This window comes from Tachypleus tridentatus, chromosome 6, assembly GCF_004210375.1.
Source record: "Tachypleus tridentatus isolate NWPU-2018 chromosome 6, ASM421037v1, whole genome shotgun sequence".
In the NCBI taxonomy this organism is placed as follows: Eukaryota; Metazoa; Arthropoda; class Merostomata; order Xiphosura; family Limulidae; genus Tachypleus; species Tachypleus tridentatus.
The window spans coordinates 51,863,686-51,881,575 of NC_134830.1; the positions used below are offsets into that span (position 1 = coordinate 51,863,686).

The 17,890-nt window shown below is 34.5% G+C and overlaps 1 protein-coding gene across 1 annotated transcript in view; it reads left to right on the forward strand.

Annotated features, from left to right (window-relative positions):
• The window catches only part of LOC143252494 (plasma membrane ascorbate-dependent reductase CYBRD1-like), a 43,496-nt gene that overhangs the window by 18,816 nt on the left and 6,790 nt on the right, over positions 1-17,890 (forward strand). The window contains exons 2-4 of the mRNA XM_076504718.1: positions 656-879; positions 5,869-6,074; positions 9,689-9,858. Of these exons, the coding sequence (XP_076360833.1) occupies positions 656-879; positions 5,869-6,074; positions 9,689-9,858 (600 nt within the window). The remainder of the gene's footprint in view (positions 1-655; positions 880-5,868; positions 6,075-9,688; positions 9,859-17,890) is intronic.

Genomic DNA, 17,890 nt, shown 5'->3' on the forward strand with positions numbered 1-17,890 from the left:
GTCCGCACTGGGGAGAGGGGACACTAGTAAGTCGTTCGTAACTGAATTATTAATAAGTTCAACCAATTACAGAGCAGAAAAAATTAGTATCCGAGTAGTTAGCGTCTCCCCACACTCACATATTCGTAAAATTACTAATATGTCATCCCACAACTCTTTCATTAGGGTTAACAAAGTGAGATCACGATGAAACAAGATTTTGTTATCTCAAGAAAAAAAAAAACTATTTTCAACATTGATAGCCAAGCTGTAGTGAGGAACACCTGTTTTGTTTTTTCGTCATAAAAATCTAAGAAAGTTGCTAGCGAACAAAAGCTCTACTTTCTAGTGTTCGAACAAGGACAACACGACTTTCTTATAGTGTACTATAAAATAAAATAAAAAGGTATCTCCAGACGATACAAACGTTATGCTTAATAACTGACTATATTCTAACATTAATTGAACGTGATAATCATTTCACTGAAGAACAAGAGTAAACTGTGGTCTTTTCTTTCAGTCAAATTAAAAGAGAATAACAGGAAAAAAAACTGTAAAACAAAAATTGTGTATATTTTTCCTGATATGTCAAACTAATAGAGCTCTATGCAAGAAGAAATTGTTAACTATATAAAGTAACAGGCAAATAATATATAAAATATTATTTTCCCTTCAGGAACAAACAGAGCGCGACTGAACACCAGGATTCGCTGTCGATGCGATGTGGATTCGGCTGGTTAATGTTTCTTGTGGAGGTCCTGTTGTTTGGTGCTCTGGGGCTCTGCATCTTTTGGATCGTTTACTATGGAGGCGGCGTGGCCTGGGCCAACGATACTTCCAAACAGTTTAACTTGCACTATGTTCTCATGACTGGAGGATTCATCTTCTTGAACGGAGAATGTAAGTATTGTACCTTTTGACAGTTTGGGATGCTTGCCACGAAATACAAAAACACTCGTTTTTGAAGACAAGGAAATTCATAGTTCGTTTGTTTGTTAAACACAAGGAGCTATCTGTACTGCTGCACCTACCATTTGGGTTGAGACACGGTTTTAGTGTTTTATAGCCTCAGAGTTACCGCTGAACTACAAGGATGTGAAAAACATTTTGTTTCCTCACACATATTCGAACTCGGCTGTGAAATCCAGAGGAGTTCTCTAGGGTGGGTATTAATCCAGAGGAGTTCTCTAGGGTGGGTATTAATCCAGAGGAGTTCTCTAGAGTGGGTATTAATCCAGAGGAATTCTCTAGAATGGACACAAAGTATCTGTTGTAATGTTATTAGTGAGATCTTATCCTAATTCTCTGGCACAAATTGTTCGTTTTCCTGGCAGTATGCACTATACTTACCAGAAAGACCATGCTAATGGCAAGTTAACACACATCTGCCCACCGTGGCATGTTACGTGCAGAAACACAGGTTTTTTTTCTATCGAGGATGAAGTTTTGTACAGCGCTGTATGATAATTGATTAAGTATACAATCCGTAATTAGTTTGTGCTTTACCAAATTGCATTATTTGTTGATATTAGAGTAAAGCCACATTGAGTTATCTGCTGTGTTTTATGACAGAAAGATAGTACAACAGAACAGAGGTATATGTGGGTGTAAATATAGAACTTCACAAGGATCCAATTAAGTTTACACTCTAGACCCATGAGTACATATGCATACATGGTTTATTTCAAAAACGTATTATTAATCGGTAGAAAGACAGTTTGCATTTTAAAAATCTAGCGAAGAATAGCATAGTTTTCACCACTAGCTGTCAGTTCACTCATATAAAGTCCGGAATTCGATTCCCTGCGGATGACACAGCAGATAACTCAATGTGGCTTTACTCTAATATCAACAAATAATGTAATTTGGTAAAGCACATTGAGTTATCTGCTGTCACTAGAAGGATACAAGATCGAACAAGAGCTTATTAAGAGAAACAAAGGGAAGCTTAAATATTAATAAAACTTTTTGTTCAAACGGTATTTCCTCACTTGTATAATTGATAGGCGTCAGAAGATTGCAGGTTGGCTAATGTTATTCCTCTTGTCCCAGCAATTATAGAGCTAATACTGAATATAAGTCTACGGAGATTAGGATGTCGCTGTAGAGGTCATTATTTAAGCCACATTTGTAGTACTGAGTTCATTCAGGGGTGCCTTACCTTAGAAAGGACATTGAGTTGTTGGAAACGTTTCAGAGGAGGACTGCTTGGATGATGGAAAAGTTGTCATATAAGAAGAGGTTAATATCTCTGACATGGTTATCTCTTTAAAAAGAAGTGTTAGAGAGAATCCTGATTGAGGTGTTTAAGATCGTTAAAGGAATTGATAGTGTTGATGGATCAACTTCTTGTATTTAATGGTGAAAGGGATAAGACTATAGGACACGCATTTTGGAATAAGACAGCTTTATTTTCTTTAATAATTTTGGAATAAGACAGCTTTACTTTCTTTAATAATTTTGGAATAAGACAGCTTTATTTTCTTTAATAATTTTGAAATAAGACAGCTTTATTTTCTTTAAGAGTGGTTGGCTTTTGGAATGTGTTGTCTTTTATTTAAGGGAAATCTTGATAAATATTTGAATGATAAAGACTGGCTTTGAAATCTTTTTTTTTACATTTAATTTAATGAATGGGATGGCCTAGATGGAGCAACAATTTCTAGTTGTCCTTAAATTACATGTATATATTGCAGTGACAGACAGATCAGACTACTGAATTAGAATAGCCCAAGAGGTTACAGCAGGTGTTCTTCACTAAGTGGTCAAAATATGATCGAATCGTAAAAAGGAAGAAATGTTCCTGATTGAGTTCAAGTAATGAGCGTGAACTTAATGGAAGGTGTTAGTAACTTTGAATCTGGTATTTTACTTTCAATATGAATTATTAGTATCATCATTATATGACAATACGAACACATTTTAGTACTTAACCTGTGGTTTCTTTAGTACACGTAAACATATTAAAAATGCCGTCTAATGAGGCTGAGATGAGTCGATGGTCGGTTTGCCATTTTTATGTCGGACTGTGTGACTGTGTAACAATGAGTATAACGGTTTTCTTTCTTTTATTACACATGTTACTTTATCCTACAGTTAATATCATTCTTAGATCAAAGGTCACAAATCATTAAACGTTAAGTACCTTTCTACGAAACTCTTTTCACTCCCAAGGAGTACACTGTGCAGTTTTTGTGTGAAATATTTTTTACAAACGTTGAAACGTTTTAGTCCAACAATATAATCAGTTTCAAAGCCTGATAAACCATGTTGACCATACACATAAATTTCATAACTTGATAACTCAAGTTGACCATACACATAAATTTCATGACTTGATAAATCAAGTTGACCATACACATAAATTTCATGACTTGCTAAATCAAGTTGACCATACACATAAATTTCATGACTTGATAAATCATGTTGACCATACACATAAATTTCATGACTTGATAACTCAAGTTGACCATACACATAAATTTCATAACTTGATAAATCATGTTGACCATACACATAAATTTCATAACTTGATAAATCATGTTGACCATACACATAAATTTCATAACTTGATAAATCAAGTTGACCACTCACATCAATTTCATAACTTGGTAACAGCAGGGATAATAACGGGAAAAAATGTTTAGTTCAAACAAAACACATTTCTGGTTGACGTTAGAGCGTTAGAGCTCTACTCCATCCGTCCGTTTTAAACCATTCTGTACTGCCTGTTTATTCTGGTTTCCGTTGAATCGTTCGTATGAAACTGTAACAGGAAGCAACTAACTGAAAGGTCAGAGAAGAAAGAATGATACAAGAACGTGGGTTATAAATGACGGTAATTAAGGGCGAAAATACACATGTATTAAGCGAAAACTTTTTGCCTTGATTATAAAAAGAAACTTAAATCATAATTCTTTAGGACGTTTCGCTATAAACTACAGCTGGTAAAGTATGTTCGTTGCTGTATCTTTTATTGGAGTTTGGCAAGTAATGTTCCTGATGATACCGGAGGTCATATACACATTCCAAGTGGCAAGTGTAAGTTGTGATATTTGTCCAGATGTTTTGGAGTCTGGAACTGGTTTACGTATCAAATAGTTTGAATTAATTAAAGCAAGTTAGAACTTTGTAAACTAATTAATTATCGTGAAGAAGAATCAGTTAAGTTGGGCGGCTAAGCCTTGTTGTAGTTGCTTACACGGCTCTTTAATTGTCAAAACATTTGTAGTCACAGCATGAAAAGCTGTATTTCTGTAAAGAAAAAACAACTTTATTGGAACATCGATTGAAGTTATTTAGACAAATACCACTTGTTGAATACATTTAACGTATAGATATAAGACAAAATTTGTATTATTCATTTTTGTTGGTACTTTATACGATTACTTTGCGGCGTTTCAGAAAATAACACTACAGTTTATTATGGGAATTGTTTCTTGTATGTGGGTTTTTCTCATAGCAAAACCACATCAGGCTATCTGTTGAGTCCACTGACCTAGCAGTGTAAGAATATTCCTTATATTTCGTTTAAAGTCAAACATGAAAAATTGTTTGTTTTTCTGTTATTTATCACAATGCACGTGGATGCTCCAAGTGTACTCGTTTCTAACGGCTGAAAGCAGTCCAGTGGTTAGTGTGCCCCATTGTGAATCAGAGGGCCCACGGTTTGGGTCCCATTGTCGCAGTTTAAGGCCTTGTGTGCTTTATAAGAGCGACAGTCAAATCTCAATATTCGATTAAAGAAGCCTAAAATTTGGCGGCGTGTGCTGTTGACTAGCTTCCTTCCCTTTAGTATAACAGTTTAAAATTAGGGATTGTCAACGCAAATAGCCCTTTGTGTATTTTTGTATTCAAAACAAACAAACAAATACCTGCTTTTAATGTTTTCAAGAGAGTGAAGTTTGATTGAGTGTTAGGGTAAATCAATGGTTTCATATTCGACTCTGAATAAAATAATTAGTTTTGGTTCTCTGCTTTAAAACAAGACGCGAACATTGAAACAAGCACAGTTTTTGTGTAGGTTTGTGCTTGGCTACCAATAAACAAGTAATACGTTCAACATATTCACTTTGTTAAAAACATCATTTTGTGACTTGTATCGCAGCAAATTTTGTTTCTAAGAATATCCTCATTCGAGAAGAATTAATTAAGTTAATCGAAATGTTATCATTTGAAGTGATATGAAACGATTTATTTTGATCGTGCCATTTTTTTTCCTTGGTATGATAGCATTTGATCCAACTCGAACCTTTTTCAACTTGTTTTTCGTTGTATTAATAATGGAATTTTAGCCAAATCAAATCTTTTTCAACTCGTTTTTCGTTGTATTATAATAAACACTTGAGTCAACTCAAACCTCTTTCAACTTGTTTTCCGTTGTATTAATAATGGAATTTTAGCCAAATCAAGTCTTTTTCTACTTGTTTTTCTGTTGTATTATAATACAACACTTGAGCCAACTCAAACCTTTGTCACTTGTTTTACATTGTATTGAAATGTAATATCTGAGCCAACTCAAACCTCTTTCAACTTGATATTCATTGTATTATAATGTAACATTTGAGCCAACTCAAACCTCTTTCCACTTGTTTTCCGTTGTATTAATAACGGAATTTTAGCCAGATCAAAGTTTTTCAACTCATTTTCCGTTGTATTATTAATACAATACTTGAGCTAACCTATTTCAACTTGTTTTCCAGTGTATTATAGAGTAATATTTGAGCCAACTGAAATCTCCTGTGTGTTGTTTCTGGTTATAGTATTATCTAAAGTCAATCATAATATATTTTTTATTGTTTTACAAATTTAGTTGATAAATATAAAGAACTTCACTGGAATTATGATGCTCATACTAAATTCTGTTTGTTTTTATTTACTTAAATTTAGCTATTCTAGTCTACAGAAAATTTGCCTGCTGCAAGAAGATATATAACAAAGTGATACACACCATCTTCTTCGTATTGTCCATCTCGGCCATCACTATCGGCACAGTTTCAGCCATTCAGGCTCACAACAACAGTCAAAACCCTAGGCATTTTTACAGCCTTCACTCCTGGATTGGACTGGCAACCATGGGTCTATTTGCTCTTCAGGTAAGCCTTGTTCGAAGGAGTTGTATTCAAATATATAATTTTTTATGCTTCTCTGCTACATTGGTCCAGCAAGGCCAGGTGGTTAACACACTCGACTCGTAATTTGAGGGTCGCGGGTTTAAATCCCCGTCACACCAAACACGCTTGCTCTTTCAGCCATGGGGGCGTTATAATGTGACGGTCATTCCCATTATTCGTTAGTAAACGAGTAGCCCAAGAGTTGGCGGTGGGTGGTGATGACTAGCTGTCTTCTCTCTAGTATTACACTGCTAAATTAGGAACGGTTAGCGCAGATAGTCCTCGAGTAGCTTTGCGCGAAATTCAAAACCAAACCAAATCTCTTCTACATTAACATATAAGTAATTAAAGTGTTTTATAACAATTTATTGATCTCGCTAATAGATTTTTAGTTCATCATATCACAAAGTGATGCGCCGCCAGGGGAGGAGTCGCAAGAGAGTAGGGTAGTTTGTTTGTTTTGAATTTTCGAGCAAAGCTACAGAATGAACTATCTGTGCTGTGTACACCAAGGGTATCGAAACCCGGTTTCTAGCATTATAACTACACAGACTTACCGCTGTGTCACTGGAGGGTGAGTCAAAAGTGCATTAATGCAAAATTAAGCGTTTTATTTTTATTATTAAAAAATAATAAGTAATTACGATAACACATAAAGTATTTTAATGTTTATGTGTTACAACTAGTCACTTAGCTCAGTGACTTAAAAAAAAAGAGGGGCTCATAAGAAACCATGGATGACAGTTTGAGAAACGCTGGTTTATTGGCTGCAGATAATATTTGAAACTTTATTTTTAATTATTCAAAACAAAACTGAAATATCTCTTTACAATGGGGCTAGTTTTTAGTATCATTATTAAAAAGTAACTTGTCACCCAGTACTGTAATGGTCTCACATATTAGATAATAAATAATTTAGAATGTTATATTACATTAATCGTTACAATTCTTTAGTCGCACCCTACGAAACAGCTGTTGTGACTAATCCTTTCTGGAAAATACTTTATCAAGCGTATCCCAGTCTTACTGCACAGTGCGCCTGCGCGAAATTGGCCATATAAAAGCGAGACTAAAACCTCTTTATCATTTTGCAAGCAGCGTCCTGAAACTAGTATTGGAAGTTACTTAACTAGAATAGTGTTTGACGCATGATTTACATGGGTTTAAGATTTGGAAAATAAAATTCACTTCAGGTTTAAAAAACGAAAAGAACAGGGACAGTGTGAAAGTAACGGGACATTTTACTATTTGTGCTAGAAATAAGAGTAATTTATTTACACCTGTTAGAAATGAGCATGTTACAGTAGATAATAATTGAAAAAGGTAGTAATATTACAGTGCACGACTGCCTACGTTGTTGTAAAGTTTGTGTGTGTGAGAGGTACATTCCTATTCTGTTAGTCGTTTGTGTTACAATATTGTGTTTTCTTTATAGCAAAGCCACATTGGGTTATCTGCTGAGTCCACCGAGGGGAATCGAACCGCTGATTTTATCGTTGTAAATTCGTAGACTTACCGCTGTACCAGCGGAGAACGTGTTACAGTAACAAGTTGCTTAAGTAACGCGTCACCCCAACTCTGAATATAACCATGTTTGGTGCATACATCGTTTATTTGTTTTATGAATACAAACATTTCACATTAGACCCACGATATCTGAAGACGGGCTAAACGTTGAATTTAGAAACCTTTTACACTACTATATATGCTTGTATATATTTTCCCCTCGTATTGTTAGTTTAACTATAGCACCTCCAGAATATATTACAAAATGCGTTGTTTCACATAATATACCAACGCATAATAAAATGTTTTATCTGAATAACCTGATAGCTTTGGGAAGCAGTTTTACTATTTACGTATATGATAAAAAATAAATAATTAGTTAAAACACTAACATTATTTTATTAATTATGAGATAATTGTAGATAAAAAAAATGTGAGTAAAAACCTGGCAGGAACTTGGCTTTAAAAACTTGTGATGCAATTTCCTTCCCTTGTGATACTGAGTATTCATAACAACTAAAAATAGGATACATGTAACTGTGAAAATAGTAATAACAAATAAATATGTAGATGCAAAAAAAATAGCTGTAATAAAATTAATAAGTGTAGATAGTGCTATTAAAATAATGTAAGTTACCTACTGGTTTGTAGTTGGTCCTTCAAGAAAATTGCGGAGAAAGTTGCTACCAGAACAAAGTGATGTAATACGCCAGCATGGGCAATGCCAAGCGTACATTGTATATTTATTCTAGATATTAACCATTACAGACGAAACGTTTAGTGAGGTGCAGATGAGATATGTCTACGTTTTAACACTGTCCAGGTTTCATACTTTAAATATCACTCCAGGCCCCCTACAGTTTGTGTTCAGAATTATAACAGTTGTTTATCAAAAAAGTCAAGAATATAGTAAAAATAAACATTTATTGTAAGATTTATGTAACAAATTAAGATTGGGTAAATATATGTTAACAAAACACATTGCACCCAAAAACAGCTACCAGGGCACGGGCTGTAATGTTAGGTATGAGATTTGGTATCTAAATACATTATAGACCGTGATCTGGTGACTGTTTTGTCGTGCAACGTTTTTGTACAAGACCTAATAAAAAATATCGTAGGTGTGTGTGTGTGTTTTCTTATTGCAAAGCCACATTGGGCTATCTGCTGAGTTCAGCTGGTACAGCGATAAGTCTACGGATTTACAACGCTAAAATCAGAGGGGGACCCATAGGTTTGATAAAAAGATGAGGCCAAAAAACAAAAGTCTTGAGTATTGAACATTGAGTTAAATGAATGAGCTCAAAAGTGGGGGCCAAACTGGTAGCTAAACTTGTAGCATTAATTTTAATATTCATTCATTAGTTAGCCAGGGCACGTTGTGTGTGTGTGTGTGGAGAATACACAGTAAAATTCTTATCAATGCTATAGATTTAGCTACCAGTTTGGCCGCCAATTGTAAGTTCATTTCTTTAAGTTGCACAGTCAGTCCATTTTTGGCCACAACTTTTTTTTTTCACACCTAAGAGACTGTACAATAATGTGTGGTCAAACCCATTATTCGTTGATACAAGAGTAGCCCAAGAGTTGGCGGTGGGTGTTGATGACCAGCTGCCCTCCCGGTAGCAGAGGCGTAACGTGGAAATCTAGGCACACTGATCACATATTATTTTGAGTTTTTATATATAATAAATTAGTTTTGTATTATTTAATGAAGAAATAAATTTTTGTCAACACTTACATTTGATTTGCCCTCGCTAGCACAGCGGTAAGTCCACGGATTTACAGCGCTAAAATCAGAGTTCGATTCCACTCAGTGGGCTCAGCAAATAGCTCGATGCGGTTTTGCTGTAAGAAAACACACACACACATTTGATTTGATTTTTCTTAATGACCATTTTATTGGAAAGTTAGATCAATTTCAGCTTTTTTAATTTAGTTGTCCTCCTAGGGACGACTACCGCAAATAGCCCTCGTGTAGCTTTAGGCGAAATTCAAACCAAACTAAGTAAGATGTATTATAAAGAGAGTAATTTATATAGAAGTTGTAATTTTGGTCTCCAACTGAACCATTGCTTTTTGTTTTACAGTTCATCGTTGGATTCACTTCCTTTTTAGTACTGTTGTGTTGTGATACAAGAACAGCCAAGTTTCGTCAACAGCTTCTGCCAACCCATGTGACTTTTGGACTGATCATATTCAGTATGGCTGTGGCTGCATGTGTTACAGGCTTAACACAGACAGGTCATCACAGACTCAGGTTGGATGTTGTGTTTAGTTGTAATGGAATAACAAAATGGTAGCGATCGAACTATAGTAGTAATAATTCAAATAAAATAATTTAGTCGAAACGTAAGATCTTCCTCACAAATGGATATCTTAATACACGTCTGGTACCGTTTTTATCCATAAGGTACACGTCACATCTTCGTTCTGTTACTCTGATATCTGATTGGTGAAATGTATATGGCTTGATACGTCGAGAAGGGACCTTCTAGTTGTTTTATATTTGGTACAGGAACCTGAACCACCCACCCTCCCTTCCGGGCAGTCTTTTCAATGGAAATTTATTGAGTATAAAAACAATTTGGAAAATTACTTACATAATATTATCCAATATTAAGTGAATATTCAAAATTTGCATATCCACTCTGAATTCTAAAATGGTGAATAACGTATCGACCTTCCAACAGATTATTCTGGGTCAGAAAAATTTAATAAAAGAAGTAATGCATGAAAAAATAAAAGCGTATTTTCTCCAACATAGACTTATTATCACCTCATTTACCTCTATCCTTATCCTTGAGAGTTTGATTTATCATTATACCAAGTCTTAAAAACAATATTTGTGTTTTTTATTTATTACCAGCAGAGGTGGTGTTAGCCCATTGGAGTCCCCTCGCCTTGAATAAATACCAATTGTATTATTTCCATAAACCAAACGCATAGTAGTTCCCTTATGGGCAAGACTTTTGAGTTTGAGCAGAGCAATAAAAGGAGATGTTTATTTGTTATTATTCTTAATTTTCAAGTGATTTTGTTTTCCATATTGTATTCAGTTGCAAAAGAAAAATATTTTCAATGACTGTAGTTCAAAAACATATCAGTTTGTAACGAACTGAGGTGGAAAAAATAGCAGAAGCTTTTCTGTCATGTAAAACATGCAGAGCGCATGCATTTGTTAGTTGTTAACTGCAGGAGACACACACACACTGTGCTTGTTTTGAGAAAGATAAAAGCGTAGAGGCGTTATGTTAGTGTGCGTGAATAGAACTTCTTAACAATTCATTTAGCATGTGTTAGTATATTTTGTAGCATACGTTAAAGGAAAGGGTGGAATTTAATAGTGATATCCAAGGAACAAACGCTCAACATTAATTATCATTATGACTGTTGCCACTGAGGCAAAAATTATTTAGTTATGCCAATTCAGATAGATAAGAACAGTGGTGAGTTCCTCCGTTTACCTGATGTATAATCGCATTTTTAAAATAATGTGTTCACTCCAGAATTTTCGTTAGTAGGTTTATTCTTACGCTACTTTAGTAAAAAGTGATACAAACTAAGCTTATTTCACAGAAGATATTAAACCCTAACGGTTGAATTTGGCCCTTCACTAAATATCCGTTTCTGTTTTGAAGGTTCCTTTTTTATGTATTTTAGACGTTCGAAATAATATTAAACTATGAATATTTTATTAAGTAATGACATCATATGATCGCTTTATTGACCAAACGTGCCGCATGCCAATAATCGAAAATATTTACAAAGAGACGAGACGATTATAGAACGTGTAATAATTACAGACTGGTTATGTGGGCAACAGATAATTTATTAAAAGAAATCATGAATCGGTGTTTCTGAAACGTTTTAGGTCGTGTCCATTTTTGTCTCTGAATACAATAAAAACGTACAACTCATTTAAATCTTTATATATATATGTATATATAATCACTGATGACAACGACACACATCGCTTTAAAAAAAAGCGAAGAACGAAACATTTTCCAGACGCTTCTCATTCCCCTCCCCAATAAAAAAAATAAGTCGCAGCCCCCAACTTGAGAATCGCTTCCATGCTCTTTTTTAAGTTTTACTAAAATTTGATTACTTATCTTGACATACAGTTTATTTAGCTGACATGAAAACATTAAACTCTAACATTTTAATATCATATCAAGAATCAATAAGATTTATCCGGATTATGTTTTATTGTCTTAATGATAGCAGTTTTAAATTCATATGCCTATTCGTTCGTACATGCTACTACTGGTTACATGGCTATAAAGTGTGTATTTCATTATATACAGTCACATGAAAAGGTTAGGACACCCCATGAAAGCCTGTGTACTTTTGTAACATTTTTTGATATATAGATATTTAATCTCAATTTTAACAATACTGAGAGATTATAGGAATATAACTAAACAATTAAAATTGAAGAAAAGACTTTTCAAGATCTTCTGTAAATGTAATTCTACAAAAATGCATATTATAACTGAGGAAAAGTTAGGACATCCCCACATTTGTTCCCACTTAAAATGGCTCAACTCACACACAGGTGTATCACACCAGGTGCACATGACTAGAAGATTGTTACTCAGCATTTTGAATAAGGCTTGCTCGATTTAGACCTCAGGCATTTAGTTTGGTGTACTCCCAACTGTTGAAGTGAGATTGAGCACCATGGTGAGAGCAAAAGAGCTGTCTGAGGCCTTCAGAAAGAAAATTGTAGCAGCTTATGAGTCTGGTAAGGGATTTAAAAATATCCCAAAAGATGTTGAAATCAGCCCAAGTCTGGTCGTCCAAGCAAATTCACTCCGAGAGCAGACCGCAAGATGCTAAAAGAGGTAGGTCTCCAAACACCCTAACATATTATCATGGGACCTACATCAGGCTCTGGCTACTGTTGATGTGAAAGTGTATGCCTCTACAATCAGAAAGAGACTGTACAAGTTTAACTTGCATGAGAGGTGTGCAAGGAGGAAACATTTGCTCTCTAAGAGAAACATCAAAGCCAGACTGAAGTTTGCCAGAGAGAATGTAGACAAAGATCAGGACTTCTGGAATAATGTTCTTTGGACAGATGAGTCCAAAATTGAATTATTTGGACACCAGAACAGAGGACATGTGTGGCATAAACCAAATACAGCATTCCAGGAAAAGAACCTCATACCATCTGTGAAGCATGGAGGTGGAAGTGTCATAGTTTGGGGCTGCTTTGCTGCAGCAGGACCTGGACAGCTCACAATCCTAAAATCCACCATGAATTCTACTGTGTATCAGAGGGTGCTTGAGGATCATGTGAGACCATCTGTACGAAAATTAAAGCTGAAGCGGAACTGGACCCTGCAACACGACAATGACCCAAAATATACCAGTAAATCCATCAAGGACTGTCTGAAAACTAAGAAATGGAGAGTTCTGGAATGGCCAAGTCAAAGCCCAGATCTTAATCCCATTGAGATGCTGTGGGGTGACTTGAAACGGGCTGTACATGCAAGAAACCCCTCAAACATATCACAGCTGAAAGAATTCTGCATTGAGGAGTGGGACAAACTTTCTTCAGAGCGATGTCAGAGACTGGTAGATGGCTACCAGAAGCGTTTCACTGCAGTTATTTCAGCCAAAAGGGGTAACACTAGCTATTAGGGGGTAGGGTGTCCTTACTTTTTCCTCACTTAGAATATGCATTTTTGTAGAATTACATTTACAGAAGATCTTGAAAAGTCTTTTCTTCAGTTTTAATTGTTTAGTTATATTCCTATAATCTCTCAGTATTGTTGAAATTGAGATTAAATATCTATATATCCAAAAATGTTACACAAATACACAGGCTTACATGACTGTAGATTATTATATTTTTATATGAGCAATAATTAAGGTTTAACATTTATAACCCTTAAAATTAGTGGATTAGTACCCACATCGGACAGAGCACAAATGATCTATTTTGTGTCTTTGTGTTTAGTAAACAAACAATTTGTCAGAAATAATTAATTTAACCGAAGGTTAGGCCTAACTAAATCAATAACTGTTTCTCCTAAGTGTCAGATCGCAGACAGGATTGTACCTTCACGTACTTACAAATTACAATAAAGGTAAACAGTACACACCTGTCTGACTTTGGCATAAAATGTGCTTGAAATGCTGGTGAGGTTTGAAACAGTTTTTTTTTTTCGTACGATACAGTATTTTTCAAATATTTTTATTAATCCTTTGATTATTTATATTATACGTTCCTTATCTGCCATGAGAGACTCATGTCTCTGAGTAACTGAAATCTTGCGCCATAAAATGTGTTAACGTTCATTTCACAGGTTTTTGTTTTCACTGTAATGGAAAACAAAACAAAAAAACAACAACAATATATCGTTTGAAAAGTTCAGCTGGGACGTCATTCATAAAAGGCAATGGCCTTGACAACCGGGCAACATTGATGCGATTTGTTGGCCTGATTTGCTAGGCCAAACCACATTACACCAAACATGCGAGTCTTTTCAGCTGTAGGAACGTTATAACCAACGGTCAATTCCACTATTCGTTGGTAAATGAGTAGCCCAAGAGTTGACGTTGGGTGGTGATGACTAGCGACCTTCCCTCTAGTTTTACACTGCTAAATTAGGGGTGGTTAGCACAGATAACCCTCGTGCAGCTTTGCGCGAAATTCAAAATAAACCAAACCAAACTAGGCCACTCTGGGCAATTGATCAAGTGTTTCATATAATATGATACTCGGGGCTCTATAGTACTGTTTATTTGCTGAGAATTGCTGATTATTTATCACGTTACGTAGGCTTTGGGGAATAAGCTATATAACTGAATTTCTGCTCATATACATGTTAGTTAACTATATTGAAATCAATAATACGTACATATATTCAAACAAGTTTAATCGTTCTGAAATAGTACTTTTTGTTGTTGTTATCAGAGAGACGTTTTGATAGCTTTACTGGGGCTGTTATCAGGCGCTAGCAGTCTGTACTTGAATAAAAAATCCACAAACTTTTTCATTTTCCCACAAACGAAAAAAAAAAAAGTTTACATAAGATATACAGTATATTTGAATTTCATCGTAGGCAGTGTCCGAGATACTACAACGCAGTAACGTAAGTAATACCGACATAAACGATACATACGGGTTCCAAAGTATCTGAAATACTTGTCACTCCTTTTCGCCCTTGAGAAACAAGTTTGGAACTTTGTTTCACTAGACCACCAATGATAATAACCTTACATCTACATAATTAACTGCATGAAATCAAGGTGTTATACATTATTTTACCGCTTTGTTGGTAAGGTCACATTGTTTACCTCTTTGTTGGTAAGGTCAAGGTGTCAGACATTGTTTATCGTTTTGTTTGTAAGATCAAGGTATTAGACATTATTTACTGCTTGTGGGTAAGGTCAATGTGTTAAACATTGTTTACCGCTTTGTTGGTGAGGTCAAGATGTTAAATATTTTTTTGCTACCATTATTGGTACCAAATTGGTTTCAATATTTAACTTTAAACCTGGAATTAGTATTTGGTGTGAATACATTATAATAAAGACTAGTTTCATAATGGTAATGTTTGTGGTGAAAAAGAATACATGAAAATATGTGATGAATACAACGAGATATTTTAATGTCATAAAACATACGTTCACTGGTTGATACTTATAACCTTTTAACTGTTACAGTTACAAAACGTACATTTATTAGTTGGTTTATACAAGTAGATACTTGGAAGTTAGCGATTCAGTAGGTTACTCTGATTTTTACATTTAAAACATTATTTTTTCGTGCGTGATGTAGTGAACTGGATAATTTGATTAGCTATATACCACAAACATCGCTGTATACACTTAATGCTAGGAACCTTCATTTAGTCATGGAAGCACCTTTCATTTTACCACAAGGTGGTGTATAAAGAGAGAGAACTAATTACTACTACTACAGTTGGTGGTTCTGAAAAGGACATCTGGAAGTTTTATCTATAAAGCTTTTAGTACACAGCTTTCATTACGTACTTTATTCGCCACGATTAAAGTATCAAGAGAAGGGGCCTTGAGAGTTCTTTTCTTTTTGTAATACATCTTTCTTATGTATATATTGTACACGTATGTATAGTAACTGCATATTTAGTAACAGGAATTCGATGATAATCTATGGTAAAATAAATTTTCATCAAAGTTTTAAAAAATCAACTGATAATTATCTCCTCATCACGTATTGAATCAACTGATAATTATCTCCTCATCACGTATTGAATCAACTGATAATTATCTCCTCATCACGTATTGAATCAACTGATAATTATCTCCTCATCACGTATTGAATCAACTGATAATTATCTCCTCATTACGTATTGAATCAACTGATAATTATCTCCTCATCACGTATTGAATTGAATCTCGTGTAAGTTCACATTTAATACCGTTTTTCACCTTATTATATAATACAAGGTACCATAAACGTACTGGGTCCAAATGAGTTGTTATATGGTGAAGCGTATGAAGTTGTTTCAACACAAAATGAAAATAGTGATTTCACAGTATTCTGTTTTGCTGGTCAGTACGATATGGTACTTACCCATTTATAGTGGTGGTTTGTGAAAGTACTCTTTATTTGTGGCCCAAAAGGAGATTAGTTCCCCCTGATTTTGTTAGTCTCAGAAGAAAAAAGTTGGTTTTATTGTGTAACTTAAATGCTAAAGCTAAGAAGTTATAATTAAAGAAAAAAATATTTTAAATTTATATTGTAATTTATATATTATTGCTTTTATTGGATCACAGAGGCGCTTAAAACCTTATCCATTTTTATCTAACACAGCTTTGAATATTCTCGAATGTAAAAAACGAATATATATACATAGATCTTAAAAGAGGTAGCTAAATGAAGTTCTACGACCACTTTATTTAAATAATCTTAGTATATTGTACTGAAAATTGTTAGTTTTTATTATTATCATATTTAATTGCTAACAACAGTAAAACGACTATCATAAAAATGTACCACATAACAGACACAACAAAGCGGTATGTAAATTATATATTTATTGTTCTGTCACTTCAAGTGTGGTGGACTCCTTTAAATCAGTGGTTCCCAAACTGTGTTCCATGGGGAATATAAAATCAGTATTGGTGGATAGACTGTTTATATATAATTAGTCAGTATTACTAAGACATTACAATTATTGTTTCCATTTTCATCCAAATGAACGGTGCCCATTTTAACGGATATCTATTTTCCTTTGTGAAGGGAAACAAGGTATGTTCTTCCCTCAGCTTGAAAAGAACCGTTTTAGTGTATGATGTACCGTGTAAAGTAATTCTACAATATAATGACAGAATAAGTATACAAAAATGTTCCAGCTCTTCGTAAAGATTGGGAACCAGTACTTTAAACTACTTAGTAAAAATTATACGAAGTCTACTCCACTTAACAAATTAACTTAGTTTTTATTACGTTTCAAAAGGCTACACAGATGTAGGCCTAATACTACAACAAACCACGCTTTAAGTTCGGAACTAAATCCAGGCCAAACTTCAAATACAATGTTTCTATATAAACTGCGAGACTGACACCGAACTTCACTAGCTTAGCTCTGGTCATTAAGCATGTTACTCTCTAAGTATATAAATGACAGAACATACCTATCATTAAATATTTCACTTTGATTCCCATTCTCACGACCTTTCGCACAGAACTAATTCACGCACTACTCACTCAATTCACTGCTTGCTTACTAATTGACTGGCTTATTCGTAATTATAACAAATATATACATCTAAATTTTGGTGGAATTTACTAGGCCTTAATCTCGTGTGAACTCTATCAAAAATCTAAGTGAAAACATTTAAAATATAACTAAAGCAGTATGCAACATAAGGAAAAAATATAAAGACTTTCAACAGAGTAAAGACACAAGTTAATACTGGCATGAACGATAAGGTATATAACACAATTAACCTCTTCCTCAACTGTTTATAGCTTGTTGGCACAAGGCCTAGGTAGTGTATTACTTAACACAGATATGTCTAAGAATTTATTCGTGATTATAGCGAGCCTTTTATCTTATGTCTTATGGAAAAGGCACCGTCTTTACCTACAATACAATGCTACAGCTAGAAGTACGAACAAACACGACTACACATTAACAAAAATTTGACTCATCAACCAATATTTACATAATGATTATAAACGGTGTACATGTAATAGAATCATCTTTATCTGTACACTGTATCCTTTATTCTTTAAAATGTATGGTTGTGGTAAAAAGGGAAAATAAGCTCGAAGTGTAAATATG